This window comes from Felis catus, chromosome B3, assembly GCF_018350175.1.
Source record: "Felis catus isolate Fca126 chromosome B3, F.catus_Fca126_mat1.0, whole genome shotgun sequence".
In the NCBI taxonomy this organism is placed as follows: domain Eukaryota; kingdom Metazoa; phylum Chordata; class Mammalia; order Carnivora; family Felidae; genus Felis; species Felis catus.
Genome location: NC_058373.1, coordinates 98,292,681 through 98,310,804, shown reverse-complemented (window position 1 = coordinate 98,310,804; position 18,124 = coordinate 98,292,681). Strand labels below are relative to the sequence as shown.

At 45.7% G+C, this 18,124-nt stretch overlaps 1 protein-coding gene across 12 annotated transcripts in view; it reads left to right on the top strand.

The window, feature by feature from the left end:
• The window catches only part of NIN (ninein), a 99,667-nt gene that overhangs the window by 24,643 nt on the left and 56,900 nt on the right, over positions 1 to 18,124 (top strand). For 7 of the 12 annotated variants that reach the window (XM_045059903.1, XM_045059899.1, XM_045059901.1 and 4 more), the window contains 2 exons: positions 5,980 to 6,069; positions 7,674 to 7,834. In XM_045059903.1, coding sequence (XP_044915838.1) covers positions 5,980 to 6,069; positions 7,674 to 7,834 — 251 coding nt within the window. The remainder of the gene's footprint in view (positions 1 to 5,979; positions 6,070 to 7,673; positions 7,835 to 18,124) is intronic. The other 5 variants (XM_023255682.2, XM_045059904.1, XM_045059909.1 and 2 more) reach the window with 1 other exon arrangement.

The following is an 18,124-nucleotide window of genomic DNA, read 5'->3' as shown; positions in this document are numbered from 1 at the left end:
AATTTGCAGCGATTAAAGATATGTGTTTGCAACTGTCTTTAGAGACCTTGGGCCCTGCACTGATGTCTGGCTGAGGGCCCTGCTTTTAGGAGATATAGGCACCAGTGACCCACCCATTGTGCTTGGTTGTCCTTTCTCTGGTTGTTACAAAATACTCAAATAACTAAGGATTTAGTTCCCTGTTTCCCTGGTGTCTGTGAGATGCTAACGCTGAGGACCAGAAAATTTTTCCAAAAGTTAAAAGCAAAATAAAACCACTACCATCACCACCATCAAGAAAGGAGTGGAGTCATTTCATAAGTTAAGAGAGAATTGGAAACATTCAGGCCCACTGGTGGTCATGCAAAATGATAAGATCTTATTGGAATCATATCAAACAATGAATGGGCACCAAAAGCTGTAAAAATGCCTTTGGCTAATGAATGCAGTTCTCAGATTTTTATGCTGTGGAAATATTTATGTGTGTGCACAAAGATGTGTCTATAAGGATAGTCATTTAGAGTAGTGGGAAAAAAATAAAGTAGTGGAAAAATATAAAGCATAAATATTTGATAATGTATAGTTAGACAAATCGTGTTGTATCTGTAATCACAGAACAAATAGCAATTCATGTGTGCTATAGAACACTTGTGATGATTTTACGAAGAATATTTATGATGATTTTGCATGTGCTTTGTTTTTACTAAGGGTAAGAAGGCATTCTTTAAAAAAATACATGTGTTGGGGCACCTGGGTGGCTCAGTCGGTTAAGCGTTCACCTTCAGCTCAGGTCATAATCTCACGGTTTGTGGGTTTGAGCCCTGTGTTGGGCTCTGTGCTGACAGCTCAGAGCCTGGAGCCTGCTTCAGATTCTGTCTTCCTCTCTCTCTGCCCCTTCCCCACTTGCGCACGCTCTTTCTCTCTCTCTCAAAAAGAAAGAAAAATTAAAAAAATTTTCCTTTAATTAAAAAAAGCATGTGTTGTGCAAAAACCAAAATACTCACGTGAACAAAACAGTTTACTAAGGAGTTGTACCAATGTTTTAAGTTTATTTCCACTCCAGAGTCCGAGAAGATTTCCAAAGCAGGGACATGAAAATGATACGAAGTATAGCGAATTGGTGTGTCCCTCTCATCTCAATCAGCCCATTGATAAAGGGGAAGGAGGTGACAAGGAAGAGAAAGTTAGAGCAAGAATGAAATGGAGGTGGTTCCACTTTCTGAGATGACGGATTCGATAACATCATTATGCTTGTGCCACTAATCTTACCCAATACAAAAAAAATGAGGTCGGAAAAGTTTGCTGCGGGTTTGGGGGCTGCACTGGTCCTGCCCACCGGCCCCCCAGCCACTGCTGGCTCACAGATGTCTGGGTGGGGGGACTCACTGGGGTGTGTCTTCGTCCAGGGCAGGAGCCACCTGACAAAAGAGTGACCTTGTCCCACCTAGCCCCTGTTTTCTCTTCCTCCAGATAAGTAGACTAAGCCTTCATGACATTAAGTACTCCTCATCTTTTTAACAACTGAGGGTTTGAGTCCAAGTCTGTTTGAATCAAAGCCCAGGTTCTTTCCATGAAGCTCTTGTGCCCTGGGAAGCATTACAGTCCACCTGGGTAGGTGATTCTAACATGTAAAATGCTTTTAGAAAAATGTGACCATGACCATTAAGTCAGGAGCTATCGACAGTACGAGTTGTGCTAAATTCGTAGAAGCAAAGGTTCCATGAAGGTTGTGCCAAGCGGTTACTTGATAGAGATAAGTTTTGAGTTGAACCTGGAACAAAGGGGAGGGGTCACTTAAGTGAAATGTGAATCTCTGCCTTCTTCCCCAAAATGGCTCAAGATGCATGCATGACCTTCCAGTGGGGATCAGCAGGCTGACATCTCTAGGAGAAGCCTAAGGAAACAATCCTGTCATCATTATCAACTCAAAGAGTTTTTCCTGTTGATCTTGAACTGCTTTAGGGCTGAACAGACCATCTAGTCAGACCACTCAGTCCCGGGGGTTGCCAGCCACACCCATCCACCATTCGTGGGCACCCTTGTGGGGTGCAGACCTTAGCCTCAGAGCTTTCCTCCCAGGCAAGGTTAATCAGAGCCATTCCGTTAGCTTTGCGTCCTGAAGTGCCTGTGTTCCAGCAAGAAACTTCCACTCAGATTGGTAAGAATTGACTGGAGACTGCTCCTAAAATTCGGTCACTGCATTCACTGAACGCCTAGATGAATGTATGCATCTTGTGTGGGGACTGCAGAGGGAGGGGTAGCTGGGAGCATCGTGCGAGTGGCCAGTGAGCAGCTGCCTCAGAAAGGGCTGTGTATGCACAGAAGTGTGGGATGGTGACCCTGCTTGCTGATGACCTCCCACAGAGGCAGGGAGCACCTTGGGAGGCGGGAGGAATGGCAGATAGTGTTCAAGGGCTTTCCTGATGTCTTTATGTTGTTCATTCTCTCTTGGATTCTCTTCTCCCCTTCCCTCCTTGGGACATCCCCGTTTTACCCCTGTCTTCTTTCCACCACTCCAGCTCACCTCTGTCCTCCTCCTTGGACCCCCACTATACTTTGCTCCTACGTCTCAGTTCCCTCCCCCATCTGTTCCTACTGCTGCCCCTCTCTGTCTTTCCATAGGCCCCTAGATCCCTGCCCATCTTGTCCCACCCCTTCTCCCTTTCCCCATCTGCACATACTTCTGTCCCTCCCTCTACCTCTCCCTTTTTCTCTCCCCCTCCCCTTCTCTTGGTCTTGGTCTCCCCTTTAATTCTCTCTCTGCCCTTTTCTCTTACTTAGTATCAAGTATGGGGTCATACTCTGTGCAGTCTGCATATAATGGTGTTCACAGGAGCAAGGAAGTGGGGAGCTGCCTGACCGCCCTTTCCCAGGGAAGCTTCTTGGGAGTGCTTGTCCTGAGATTTGCACATGCTTCATTTTTGACTCCTTATTTTTAAATGAGTTTCAGGAATCCGTGAGCTCAGCAGAACTGTAATATGGAGGGCCTCAGACTGGCGTTACTCTGTGCTGAGGGCCTTTGACTCTGGAAGGTGCCGGTGTCTGTGGGAACGATTGTCCAGCCTAACAGAATGGGGCAGGAGGGGAAGTAGTAGAAAGCAAGGGTGTTTTCAAGCAATTTTAAAATAAGAATATCAGCACCAAAAAGGCAGAGCTCTCTTCTTCATCCTGTAAGTATCCTCGGTCAGTTTTGGGAACAGGGAAGTTTAAATCAAAAAGCGATCAAATATCCATCTTATCCCTCAACAGGTACAACATGATACTTTGCCCATGGCAGGTGTTCAATAATTAGAAGCTATAAGAATCTACCTGATATTGGAGTGTGTCTTTGCAACTCTCCTGTAACTTCTCCGTGTAAATGCCGAGGAAGGCGCTCCATCCCAGGTCCCAAGCTTGTGTTTTTGTAAAGAAAGCATTGATGGAATACATGGTGTTTAGGCTTTCCTGTCACCCCTTCCGCTTCCTCTTGGGCCCTCATTGTTTTGCCCTTTGGCTCTTGGGGAGAGCTGAGCCTTCCAAGTGGAGACCTACATCAGGAAGGCTGCAGTCAGTCTGAGGACCACAGGAAAGGGTGCTCTGTACTCCTCAGCTGGAGTTGAGGCAGGGAGGGAGTGGAGAGAGGGGAGAATGGGTGAGTGTCAGAGGTTTACCCTGCCTCCAGCCGGCTTATCCCCTGAGTGGTCCTTCCCACGGACACTGTATTTCGATTTTCCTTTTATTATAAGTGCAAGCCCTTCTGGTCACAAGTCATACATGTGTACAGTGATTCACCCTGATTCTGGAAGGTGGACATTATCACAGGTCTGGAGTGTCTCTTCTTGGGACAGATGAGATCTGGAGTAAAGAATGTGATGTCTGACCATCCAGTTGTTCGATTTCTAAGACTGGAAGGAACGGTATTTCTTTTGTCTTTTGAACTCCCATTGAGATTCCCCTTCCCACCCCATCTGCTCTGTAGAGACTATCAGTTGCTTCCATATTCCTCTAGCAGTGTTTAGGGGATTGAATCAAGATTAATCTGTTGTCCCCTACTCATAACCATGTGTTTGGTTTATGGAATAAAACCTGAATCATCTAAACTAAGTCAGGTAGGACTGCTTCAAAGCCACTTTACTATGACTGGTGAGTCTCATAATAAATTCTCTGAGGATGGGGTCCAAGGCACCTCTAGGCAGGCTCAGCTTGTCCTCTTTCCTTGAAAGCCTATTTTTATTTTTGTCAAATAGGAGAAATAGAAAACTGAAAGAAGCAAAAATGACTCCGAAGCTTGGCATCTGGGTAAAATCGTAAATAAATGTTCAAAGAAAGAAAACACTGCAAGTTTGGCAGTCCTTTATATATTGTTTGTATCACTGGCATTTCCTAGCCCTCCTTGGAGCACATGATTGGAGCAGTCACTTACACTTATGTTAAAGAAAGCTATATGATGTGAGCAATTTCATTTCTGTTTTTTTTTTTTTTTAATTTTTTTTTCAATGTTTATTTATTTTTGGGACAGAGAGAGACAGAGCATGAACGGGGGAGGGGCAGAGAGAGAGGGAGACACAGAATCGGAAGCAGGCTCCAGGCTCCGAGCCATCAGCCCAGAGCCTGACGCGGGGCTCGAACTCACAGACCGCGAGATCGTGACCTGGCTGAAGTCGGACGCTCAACCGACTGCGCCACCCAGGCGCCCCTCATTTCTGTTTTTAAGTTTATTTATTTATTTTGAGAGAGAGAATATGCAAGAGGGGGAGGGCAGAGAGAGAGGGGGGTGGAGGGAACCCCAAGCAGGCACCGTCCTGCTGGGGCAGAGCATGATCGGGGGGCTCCATCTCAGGAACCCTGAGATCATGACCTGAGCCGAAACCAAGAGTCGGGAGCTTAAATGACTGAGACACCCAGACGCCCCATATTATCTGGCATAACTAAAATTGTTCTACAGTGAAACCCTGACATGTGTTAAGTTACATCTGGATGTGTTCGTAAAATGCATCAACTTTGCCCCAGGACTGCAGTTTTCTAAGTCTCTTTTGGGCGTAAGGATGGGGTTGGACATTCTTTAATTATGGGGTGTAAGAGTGTCTTAAAATTCATTTGGTGGACTGTTGCTGTGGCCTTTTAAAGGCCTGGTTGAGTTGATAAGGAAAATCATAGTTTTCAAATGTTTAACACAGTAATGACTGTTGACCATGAATGTTCTCTCTGGACCTCCTTACTTTTGCTGTCTTTCTTCACTTCTTATCATGCAAGTACAATGATGCTCATGCTCTAAGGAGAGAAATATGTGAGTGTGTAAGTCAAAGAAGTCACTGTAATTGGTTCAGTTAGTCTAATTCTTTATTGGTCACATAGAAGGTTTGGGAAATGGCAGTGTGAGGTAACATTAACACTCCATTTTTCCTTTGTGCTAATCTCTTTATTCCAAAGAAGAGTGTATACTTGACTAGATTTCGCTAGAAATTGATTTTGTGATATATTTACATTCTGCTAAAGATACTAAAAGCTTGTTCACAATTATAATAAAATATAAATAGAAAACTTTAAAAACTCTTGGCAATGCAAAAATAAGTAAAATAAACCCAAATCTCCCAGGGTCCCTAATGGCCCACAATCCATTACTTCTCTTCCTTATTCAGATCCACTGCTGTTCCCTGCAGGGCATGGGATATTTAGTGGTACATAACTGGGAGACCATCTCATCCACAGGCGGGTTTTGGAGTCAATTACAGTAGGTTTTTTAAGATGGCTGCTTCGTCCCTTTACTCTTTTCCTCCGTAAAAGTGCAGCGCGCAGTGAGAGCTCCTTTGCCATTTCCATCCCCAGACCACGACTGTTCTCACACTGGGAACACGTCGTGTTCCGTTTTCTGACGTTGTCAGTTTTTCTTTTAATCTTTTCCAACCCCACCCCCACCCCTATCCCCATCGTCACTAATGGTGTACCTTGTTGTCTGCCAGTAAAACTTAAGAATGTGTAATAAATTAAGGATGGTTCTACATTGCCTCTTTATCTGACTAGCATCTGTGGGTGTCAGCTGCCAACAAGTAGCTCGGGTGTCTGGGCCGCTCCTGAATACTCACAGGCTGACACACTCTCTCCTGATGAAAGGTACCTTCAAATGTGCATGTGATTCTCAATCTAAATTGTGTATGCTTAAACTCTTCCTGTAAGAGAATCGCTCCACCGAATACAATGACTTGGCTGGGACTTTTTAAAAGCTGGATATAAATATCACTAGAAATTATAGAGCAAGCATAAATACTTCACTCTGAGCTGTGCTGAGCATTTTCAGAATGCTTCGGACCACATCCGTGAAATCTGAGCGTATATCAGAGGAAGGGCATGGGGGTGCGGGGAAGGGCAGAGTTAGTCACACAGGATCGCCGACCTTCCCAGGGAGGCTACGAAGTAATGGCTTAACCCCTCATGTGGTTTCAGTGGTGGTAAAGGAAGGGTTTTGTTCTTTCAGTTCTTATCTAATTGACCACCCTGGTTTTGATGATGTGTGTACATAACCTCATCCGAAAATCTCCATGTGTGAGTTGAGACACATCACGTTATGTTCTCAGACACCGTGCCTTCGCGGATAAGAACTGAAATCAACGCCTTGCTGATCTTTTGTATTTTAATAGAATATTTTATGCTCCTAATTCTGTGCAAGGTGCTAAAAAATCTCTGTATCCAAGATGACACGTGCATTGAGTGAAGTATTTATTCTATTGCTTTAAAGCCATCCGTTGTAGAGAAAGGTTAGTGTGGGGTGGCGGCAATGGCAGCGATGGGGATGGCGGTGGTGGGGATGGCGGTGGCGGCGATGGCGGTGGTGGGGATGGCGGTGGCGGCGATGGCGGTGGTGGTGATGGCGGTGGCGGCGGTGGTGATGGCGGTGGCGGCATTGGTGGTCGTGAACATGGTGAAACATTGAACCTGAGACATGTTACATCAAAATGCTGAGGTCCTTCTTTAAGGTCAAGAAATAACCCTCCTGTGAGGCACATTCCATTTTGTTTTGTACAACACCAAACTCATGAAGAGAATAAAAACAAAATGTACCATTTTTCTGTATACAGTTTTGCCTTTACTATTTTATTCTACAGCTTTTAATTTTATAATGCGATCTTGATGCCAGGTTTCATGTAAGCGATGAGCTGTCATTCATTTATTAGGATCCACTGTGTCAGTTTCTTTGTTCTGTCATCCCGCTTGTCTGATGGATCAGAAGGTGGGATGGTTAACAAAGGAGTCACTGAGGTACAGGAGGGGTGCGTGAATACTGACAGTGCTGATATGGTGTTCGCTTTATCATTATTTTCCAAGCCTTCCTCTAGCACGTCTCTTTGTCAGTACGATCTCCCCCTCTCCCTTTTCCCCTCCCTGCAAGACACCAGCTTAATAAACAGAAGAACAAATATGACTCCTTGTTTTATCCTGATCTTAATTCTGTACTTCTAAAGTCAGACGCTTCTGCTGGCATTACATCTCTCCCGTTGTATGCAGAGATGCGCTCCGGCTGCTGTCAGTCATTCAGAATTAGAAGCTGTGCTCTGCGTCTGACCTGGCGCCTCATATACGCCCACATCCCCGCACAACTGGCAAACAGTGGTGGTTTATTTTGGGGGCTAGTATAAGAGGCTGTGTCTGACAGCTGTGAGTGTCAGCTAAGGGCTGAGACTGTCATGTAATGTGGCCTCAACTCTTGTCTCCCTGCCTAGACTGTTCACTAGAAGCTCAGCCCAAATATGTTAAAGGTGGGAAGCGTTACGGACGAAGGTCCTTGCCTGAGTTTCAAGAATCCGTGGAAGAGTTTGCAGAGATTGAGCCACTAGATGAAGAAGCACGGCCTTCACACACCCCAGCCAGTGACCGCCACGAGGTAAGGAATTGGACGGGCACATCCATCCGGACCAGAGGTGCGGTGACGGACGGATACCCCTGCCACGGTGGTGTGGAAACAGGAGAACTGAGGGATTTATGGCTCTTCTCAGTTACCAGCTACTTGCTAATCTTATTACTTGGCCTTTTGGATATAGACGGCTAATTTTTCTTTTGTTTGAATGTTTTCACCTCTGTTTCAACTTCTGGAGAGCTGACATTTCTGTGTAAGCTTTGTGTTTATATATTTAAAAATTCAGGGGCGCCTGGGTGGCGCAGTCGGTTAAGCGTCCGACTTCAGCCAGGTCACGATCTCGCGGTCCAGGAGTTCGAGCCCCGCGTCGGGCTCTGGGCTGATGGCTCGGAGCCTGGAGCCTGTTTCCGATTCTGTGTCTCCCTCTCTCTCTGCCCCTCCCCCATTCATGCTCTGTCTCTTTCTGTCCCAAAAATAAAAAAATAAAAAAACGTTGAAAAAAAAAATTAAAAAAAAAAATTCAGTTATTTTCCTATTTTCTGGGGTCTGCCACTTTGAGCACTTCTTAGGAATATGTCTCTCTTCGTGGCACTGTCATTTTTATTTATGTAAAAAGCTGCCCCCACCCCCACCCCCCGGCAAGCTATAAAACAGCATCTATGGCAGGTAGGAAACAAAAGCAGTGCGCTTAGACATTTTGAAAGCCGCGCCTTATCTATCATGGCGGGATAAAGCAGCTTTCAAACTCGGTTCTTGTGGTCTCAGCAGCTGTCGTGGTTCTCCTTCCTGGCACCCAGGCCCGCCTGGCCTTCCAGCAGTCAGATGTGCCCACCTCCCTCATCCTTCCCCTTGTACTCATCGCCGTACTCTACCAATGAAGGAGAAGCAGTAACATTTTCTTTATTCTTTCCTTAAGGCTCATTTACCAGCATGCCATTTATAGAACATGATTGAAAACGCCATGCTGAGCAAGCTCTAAATATTTCTTGCAAATCCCAGCTCAGACTGGGGATGCAGATATTTCAGATATTAACATAAGCTGGGAAAGAGACAAAGTGTCTCAACTTTCTTAAATAGCCCGTAGATGGTGGTTTCCTGGAGGTGTGCGTGCACGTGTGTGTGCGTGCACGTGGGCATTCGTTGCTAACACCCGTGTTCAGCTCATTAAAATCCACAGGAAGCTTGCTCCAGTAATGACCCCAGCAGTCAGACATCTAGCATTTTCAGCCTTCCAGAATGCCCACAAACCCAAAGGTAACAGATCCTAGGTACTGAGCAAAAATGAAACCAGCCAGAGTACATTTAGAAGACACAGGACTGGTGGTCTACTGATCCCGAGAAGTTTGCACCATAGTTTTAAAGGAATACCTGTCCCCACGCCAGAGGTGAAGGAGCAGTGGCAGACATGTGAGAGAAGAAAAGAGGAAGAAAAGCTAGAGAAGAGAGAGAGAGAAACTTGCCAAATGGTGTAAGGGTGGCATGGGTGAGAGGTGACAGCTGAAGACAGAAAAGGCAGTGAGAAGCAAGGAAGAGGCGCCTGGGGCCAGCCAGGGGCAGAGGCTACCTCTCTTCTTGAGTTCGGTCAGTTTCTGACCCTTTCTCATGTCCCTGTGAGAATTTAGATAGGGCCCTTTCCCCAATAAAACACATATACTCATGTGCACAAAAATTTTGCATATGCAGTTTCAGAGATGTAAGTAATTTGCATAGTGATTGCAGTGCTCATAATGTTTATCTTGCTGTCAGGAAGGATAGCATTTTGTTACATAAAATCTGTTTCATAACCCTGAGTAGTATGGAATGTATCTAAGACACTTCCCTATGGACCAAAAAAAAAAAAAAAAAAATTAAAATATGTCTCAACACTTCTGGGGATATTTGGTCCTTTTGTTATTTGGGAAACACTTTTAAGTCTAATTCTCCTTTCTCCAACTGCTTTCAGTACCCAAGGCATTATGATTTGGTGCTCGGAAATTAAATGATTACCTATTTTTTTGATAACACAGTTTCTAATTACGATCTTGGGATACCTAGAAAGTTCTTAAGCAGAGCTCTTATATCCTTGTTTTATCTTATCTATGGACTTCCAGTGAGATTTAGTGTTTAAAAGTGAGACTTTAGGCTCCTGTATAAATAAGGATAAGCGTTGAGGCCTGAGTTCAGGCGAATTCTTGCTGCTGTGTCTTAGTGAGAGGGCATGTTGGGAGAACACATTTCACCCCCGATATTCAGCTTGCTTTCTTCTTTCAGAACCTCTTAGGTGGGACCTTTTGATGCTGTATATAGAAGCTTTAGTGCTCAACTGCCTTTCACTAGAACAGCAAATAGAGGCCTAGAAGGGTCCTTTCTCTCCATGTCTGTCCACCTTGAAGACCCCCTACCGACCCGACCTTGCGAATCTGTTAGATCTGGCCCCCAAAAGCCTATAAGGGCACTGGATAACCCCCGTTTACCCTGTCTTTTTTTAATTGTTGAAAGTGGACTCAAACTGAATGCTCATCCAGATGCTTTTTTGCCTAAAACTTTAGTGTTTCTGAGCTGAATGGAGTTGTCAGTTTTCAAATCGATTCATCACTTTAAAAAGTCAATAGTCTCACATGTGACATTTTTGAAGTTCCTGTGGGCAGCAAGGAGGGCCTGTCCAAGCTTTGTGTAGCAGTAGACTGCACACTGCCTTCACAGATACTCAGTCTGGTGGCATAGTTTCCACGGGATGTCAGCCTTCATGGCATATACTGTTGTGTCAAGATAGTATTCCTGTTTCCTGGCCAGGTTCCATAGAAGCCTTAGCAATTTACGGCCACTCTGTTGGCCGACACAACTTCACACTCTGGACAGCACGTGCTCACACCAGAAATCCCCCGGTCTCTTCACAATGCCTGGTAATCTTCCTTATTCTAGAGTGGCTCCCAAATGGGAATGATGGGGAGGAGAAAATTCTTAATGACCTGTGGGGTTTATTCATTAACTTATAAGCACTTCAGAACCTGTCAGAAGTTCTTTACTGTTGGCTTCTTTTTTTCTCTTTTGGCTGCCTGAGGCCCTTTTGTCTCCTGCCCTTGGGTGTTAAGAATTTATTTCTTGGGTATATTTGTTACCAGTGGTTCATACTTCATCTCAGTGCCATTGGGCAGTATTGAAGGACGGAGCAGGGATGGGTGTCTCCTGATGGGAATAATTCGTCAGGAGTAGTCAGCTCCTGAGCCGCAGATGGGCCTTCTTGGTTTTGATTGTGAGTTTCCTTTGACTCCTGGATCCTGGCTCAGGGCAAGGTGAGATTCCTAGCTGGCCTTTGAGTGCGGTTTCTCAGACATGCCAGATTTTTCCTAAGGTGAGTTTAGAATTTTTTGATGAAGACAAAAGGACCTTAACCCGTTGTCAAAAGTTACATGGAGAAGAAGCCTGGCTGTTGCTACCCAACAAGGAGACTAATCTTTGCTCCAGGATCAATCAGTTTTATTTACCTGAGCTCTTGGAGAGGGGTGGGCAGTGGAATGGAATGGGGTCACAGATACCTGCAAAAGTCTTGCTTCCTTCTAGGAACTCATCTTGTAGGGGTAAGTGAGCAAACAGCCATCTGAAGGGATGAAACAGTAATTCCTCCTCAGGGCGCCTGGGTGGCTCAGTCAGTTGAGTGTCTGGCTCTTGATTTCGGCTCCGGCCATGATTTCACGGTTTGTGGGTTCGAGCCCCACATCGGGCTCTGTGCTGACAGCACATGGCCTGCTTGAAATTCTCTCTCTCCTTCTCTCTCTTTCCCTTTCTTGCTTGTGCGCTCTCTCAAATAAACATTAAAAAAAATGTCTCCTTCCCCCCACTTCCCTCTAGGATTATTCTGTAATAAGGGAGTTGCCAAGGATTGACCGTTTGGTCCTCTACTCCTGGGTTTGTGACTCACATTTTTTTCTGCATTCTTATTTTGGGAGGCCTTCTCCCATATGTACAACCAAAATGATAGGTAATTCTCAGGTAACTCTCTACCTGTAACTCCAACCTTCTGTCCCACCCAACAAAACCTAGAAATACAGACAGGTAAGAGTGACGCTGTTACAAAGTTTGCTTTCAAGTGAAGCTTCAGTCTTCATTAGTTACAAGAACCTGGAACCCCTCTCATAACCATTCGTGGCACCCCATTGTGACATAGTGCTTTGGGTGAGAGCCTGCTTGGTGGCAGCGGAGTAACGAATGATCTACCAACTGGGCCTCATCCTCTGAATAGAATGTAGGAGAATAAGCCTTGCTATGAGGTGCTTTTGATTGTGTTCGGCTTTTGTTTCAGTCCATATATGTTAAAGCGCTAATAAAAATTGTGTACATATTAATCCTCTTGATCTTTCCCCGAGCTTTAATTCTGGCAATTGGATTCTTTCCTGCTGAAACAGAAAATATCTAACCTAGCTATGAAGCTTGCTTCCCCTCCCGTGTCTAGTTCATAAGGCCAGAAAGCCATCGCGTAGGGAAAGACCACTGTAATCTCCCCCACGTTCTCATTGCTACAACGTGTATTTCAGAATTTCATTTGGAAACCCTGACGCAGAATGTGCTAATTTCACAGGTGCCAGGTAGGTTCCACCACGAGGCTGAAATGTGCCTTCACCTTCCAATTTAGTGTGTTTATCTGGCAAGTGGATTCCCTTGGGAGTCTGACCTCTCATCTCAGGTGGTATTAAAAGGAAAGTGGTGACTTTTTTTTCTTTTTTATGGGATCATTTTCACTCAAGGCAATTCAACTGGACGTTCTATTCTGAATTAATCCAGACTAAGAAAGGGCACATTCTCGATTCCAGCGTAAGGTGTGATTAATGAGAACGTTTGGGTGGTTATTTTTGGTTAAGAAACAGAAGGGAGATTTTAGTTTCCAGAGAGTACATTTTTTTTCCCTTCTCTTACATGCATACCCACAATGGCTGCTGAACTGACCTTGAATTTTGTGGTTTCTTCTAAGGATAGGTGGAAGGCAGGGGTGGGGGGGGGCGAGCAAAACTAATGCCCAGTTCTATTCTGTATTACTGTAGGAAAGGTTGTTCCATGAATGTAATTAGGGCAGGACTACTTTGCTTTCTGCCCTCGTTGAAAACAGGGGACACCTTGTTAACTGTTTTCCTCCACAGGGAATAAATCGGGTCTAGGAAGATTATTATCAAGAGTAGGAGGCTTTAAACCATTATTTCTTCAACTACAGACAATAGTAGTGTAAGCCAAAACCGTGAGGTTTGAGTGAGGACCTGAGAGAAAAGTTGAAGCCACTTGGCTTCATTTGCTCAACAATGGGGCTTGCTCAGCAAATCGCGTCTTTGTGTTTGGACTGCAGGGGGTGGGGGTGGGGGGTGGGACAGGAGTGGTAGCAGTAGTTTAAGAACTAAGAACAACCCCCCAAACTGATTTTTACTACCCCACATAAAATCAGACTTCTTCAAGAAGTGGGAAACTGACTTCTAGTCCCCTTATGTTCATTTTCATCTATGCATATCTTCACAGTCAATCTTCATGAATGATTCATTTATATTGTGTGGTGTAAATATTGAATTCTGGAGGAAACTTCTTAATAACTGAGAGGTTCTGCTAAGAGCTTTTGTCGTCGAAATGTACCAGTGTTCCCATTCCTCCTGTTAGATGTTTTGTTCTAATCTTTGACAAAGTAAGCACTTTCATTACCGAAGCCATTTATTTCCATCAAACGATAGGACATCATCAGGATAGTTTTTTGTATTAATGGAATTTCCAGTGTTTCCCTTGAGTTTTCTTAAGTCTGTTAGATCCTTTCGCTATTCCCAGAGGTGAAACACTCATTCAAGATGCAATTGTAGATCACTTGAAAGTGATGGAAAGAAGTCCCTTCAAAGCTGGTAAGATCTCTCTCTTTTAACACAGACTGTAGCTCTCAGGCTTGCAGGCTTTGCTGTTCTGCTAAGTCTTCCTGACTTGATCCCAGAGGGAATTGCCTTGGCATCCAGCCCCCGCCCCCATCTCTTTCCAGGTCAACAATTCCTAGTATTTATTTACTAACTAGAAAGAAAAACAGACAACAAATTAAAAATGAACAAAGTTAATTTTAATGATAATAACATTTTCCATCTGTACCATTAAGTGTATCTTCCGAATGGAAAACACTGTTCATTATCCACCAAGAGCAACTCTGATGAAGGAGATACCATGAGCAGATGTATTAAAAAAAAATCCCTTTAGGGGCACCTGGGTGGCTCAGTCGGTGAAGCGTCTGACTTCGGCTCAGGTCATGATCTCGCGGTTCGTGGGTTCGAGCCCCACATCGGGTTCTGTGCTGACGGCTTGGAGCCTGGAGCCTGTTTCAGATTCTGTGTCTCCCTCTCTCTCTGCCCCTCCCCTACTCACACTCTCTCTCTGTTTAAAAAATAAATAAACATTAAAAAAAAATGAGGGATTAAAAAAAAATAAAAATAAATCCCTTTAGGGACTTTCAAATCTAATGAGCCAAGAACACTCCCCATCTCAGTAGGAGAAGAGGCTTAAGGCTCAAACTCTTAAATTTGCAGCGTGGCAGGACCCATATAAACGTGTGTAGTGAAAAATCCTACATGAACTCGTGTTGTCCCCGGTATTGACCTGTAGGTTTTAATTGCTTTAAAAAAATTTTTAATGTTTATTTTTGAGAGAGAGGGACAGCATGAGCAGGGGAGGGACAGACAGAGAGGGAGACACAGAATCTGAAGCAGGCTCTGGGCTCTGAGCTGTCTGCACGAAGCCTGATGTGGGGCTCAAACTCACGAGCTGTGCTATCATGACCTGAGCTGAAGTCAGACACTAAACCGACTGAGCCACCCAGGCACCCCAGCCTTTAGTTGCTTTTATTTTTTTTATTATTTTTTTTATTTTTTTTAACGTTTATTTATTTTTTTGAGACAGAGAGAGACAGAGCATGAACAGGGGAGGGGCAGAGAGAGGGAGACACAGAATCTGAAACAGGCTCCAGGCTCTGAGCTGTCAGCACAGAGCCCGATGCGGGGCTGGAACTCACGGACCGTGAGATCATGACCTGAGCCGAAGTCGGCCGCCCAACCGACTGAGCCACCCAGGCGCCCCTAGTTGCTTTTAAAGATAAAGGAAGGTCCATGGGTTCAGAGCAGAGAGACTGAGAGTTGGGCTGGCAGGCGGTCTCCATTGCCCATTTTGCCTGCAAAGGCAGGATGACAGAAACTAACCCAAGTCTGAGGAAGTGCGTCCCTACAGAAACAGGGGCCCTCCTGGGCTTGCTTGGCTTCTAGTACCTGGCCCAGAGCAAGCAAGGGCTTTATACATATTTAGAACTGTTAGTTAGATATGCCATAGATGGTGTGTTTTTCAAAGTCCTCACGTTTTGGTCATAAACACCCTTCTAAACTGAGTTCTGTTTGTGTTTTTCCAGAGACTTCCTGTGCTTAGCTAATTGTGCCGCTCTTGTAAAATGGACACTATAGCTCTATTTGTTTGGGGAGCTTTGTTATTCCAGCAAATTTCCTTCCTCTTCTTTATGGGCTTGCAAGGCTTTCCCCTTTCAAAAAAAAAAAAAAAAAAAGGAAAAGAAAAAAGAAAAAAACATCTGCTTAAGGCTGCTGAGATTGGTTCAGCAACCTCTGCTGGGAAAGAATAGCCCCGTATGTGCCCCCATAATCGTTTTAATTAGCCATACATTCTGCAGGGCACAAGGTCTGCACTGGAGCAGATGGCTGGTGGGGGCTGGGACGGGGCTATTGTGGGCAGGGGCCTCGCCAGGCCCGCAGGCTGCAGATGCCGGCCCGGCCTTGGGGCTGGGAGCCCGGGATCCAAGAGGCTCGGGCCATCTGCTCTGCAGTCCAGCAAAGCAGGTGGCCCTCCAGAGAAAGCAGTCCTGAAAGCGGCATGACTGGTGTAGCCCACGCATGTGGGGCACCCTCGTCCGGCTACCGGACAACCAGAGAGTTGACCACAATGGCCAGAGTGACGTTGAGATGCACAGCCTACAGAGCGGGCTTCCTTTGTCCGCCTGAGGGGGCTGGGGGGCTGCCTTCTGTAGCAGCCATTTTGGGGCCAGGCAACCTCTGACCCTCTCCCCTCCGGCTGCTCTCAATGGGGTCGTTGGCCAGCACGCTTGGCATGGTCATATGGAAGCACAGGCAGCCCCTGCCAGCTGTGATCAACCAGGGGACCCTCTCGACCAGGGGGAGGGTGACTAGGGAGGCCCCGCTCCTAAGCTGAATCAAAAGTTGATTGCTTCGTCACAATTACGTGTTCAAAGCTGTAGTTTCTACAGAGCCTCTTCTGGGTTTGTTCTTCAAGCTGACACTGGTCTATCTGTTGTTTCTTTTCTCTGCCCTTGTCCTAGTTTTGGACACCCAAATAGTAGGAATAGTAATGGTAATATCTATTTACTTCACAGATACTTAGCTCTCGAGTTATAGCAGGCACCATTTGAAATGCATTCTAAATATTAGCACACCTTTGTAGGCAGGTACTGTTATTCACTTATGCAAGAGATAACTGAGGCACACTGGCTATTAAGTAATGTGCCCAAGGTTGGACAGCAGGTAGGTGGTGGAGGTGAAACTGAACCCTGGGGGTCCAGCTCTGGAGCCCAAATCTTTTTTTTTTTTTTTTTTTTTTTTAATGTTTATTTTTGAGGAAGAGAGCGGGCAGGGGAGAGGCAGAGAGAGGGAGACACAGAATCTGAAGCAGGCTCCAGGCTCTGAGCTGTCAGCACAGAGCCCAATGCGGGGCTCGAACCCAGAGAACCGGCTCATGACCTGAGCCGAAGTCAGACACTCAACCCAGGTGCCCCTGGAGCCCAAATCCTTAACCACATATTTGTTCTGGCTGAAATCATAATGACGACTACCACTTCCTAAGTGCCAGGCATACGCTTTCACGTCTGCACTGGGCAGCTCATCTCCACTTTGGGCATGAAGTAAGGTACCGAGGGGTCACACTGAGCGACAGAGCCAGACTGGACCCAGTCTCTCTGTTCAACCCTTGTGCTCATGCCCTCTACCGTTTTGCCTCCAGAATCAAACAGAATGACCGTAAAACGCTTATTAACATCCATTGCGCCAGTGATAGATGACCTAAGATTTCAGGGGAAGAAATTCAAAGTCCTTTTTCATGAATTAGTATTGAGAACACATGCCAGCAATTGTCCCTCCCTTCTTCGCCCACTTTTCCAAAGATTTTAAGATTATCTCCCTTCCAGTGCTCATGGCTGATCTGTGTCTAAAGACCACCTGCCGGGCTTTCACTGTGCTGGGTAAACTGGCAGCAATTAAAAGACCTTGTTCCAGAATGATGCCTCCCTTTATTGATAGTGTTCCAGTAGGCAAATGACCTAATCCCTCCAACCTTCTAACCTGCCATCCCCTCCTGCTCCCCCTGCTTTTTAATTGGAACTACTGGCTCCAGGCAGTGAGAATGAACATGAGCTATGAATGAACTGAATCTCCCCCACCCCACCCCTCGAAATTGCAATTTTTTTTAATGATTTTTTTTTAACGTTTATTTATTTTGGGGACAGAGAGAGACAGAGCATGAACAGGGAGGGGCAGAGAGAGAGGGAGACACAGAATCTGAAACAGGCTCCAGGTTCTGAGCTGTCAGCACAGAGCCCAACGCGGGGCTCGAACTCACGGACCCGTAAGATCATGACCTGAGCTGAAGTCGGCCGCCTAACCGACTGAGCCACCCAGGCGCCCCACAAAATTGCAATTTAACAACAAACATTCGGCTTCCGTGTGCTTACCTCCCCCTTGTTAAAGGAACAGACCCTTGGGGGAGACTGGGGAGAAGCACAGCACATGTTTCTGGGTGGCTAACTCCATCTCCAACTGAAGTGGTCTTGGAATGGAAATGTAGCCATTTAGTATACATTTGGTTCTAGGCAGGGCTGTTCCTAGCTGGATCTCTGTTTCTTATACAGGGCCATGGGAGAAATGCTTGGGAAATTGTTACCCCTAGAGAGTTAAAAAAATTCTTTTTTGTTTTTAATGTTTATTTTTAAGAGAGAGAGAGACACAGAGAGTGAGCAGGGGAGGAGCAGAGAGAGAGGGAGACACAGAATCCGAAGCAGGCTCCAGGCTCTGAGCTGTCAGCACAGAGCCTGATACTGGGCTCGAACTCGCAAGCTGTGAGATTATGACCTGAGCCGATGTTGGACGCCCAACTGACTGAGCCACCCAGGCACACCTCCCCTGGAGATTTTTTAACAAGTTGTCCCTTACCTGCCACCACTTGCCCACAGAGTTTGTGTGAAATCATTTAAGCTGCCAGTGCTGCCTGGGGTTTTAGAAGGCCGTGCTGTGCCTGGTGCCATTGGGTTAAGCTGCCTGAAGGATGATC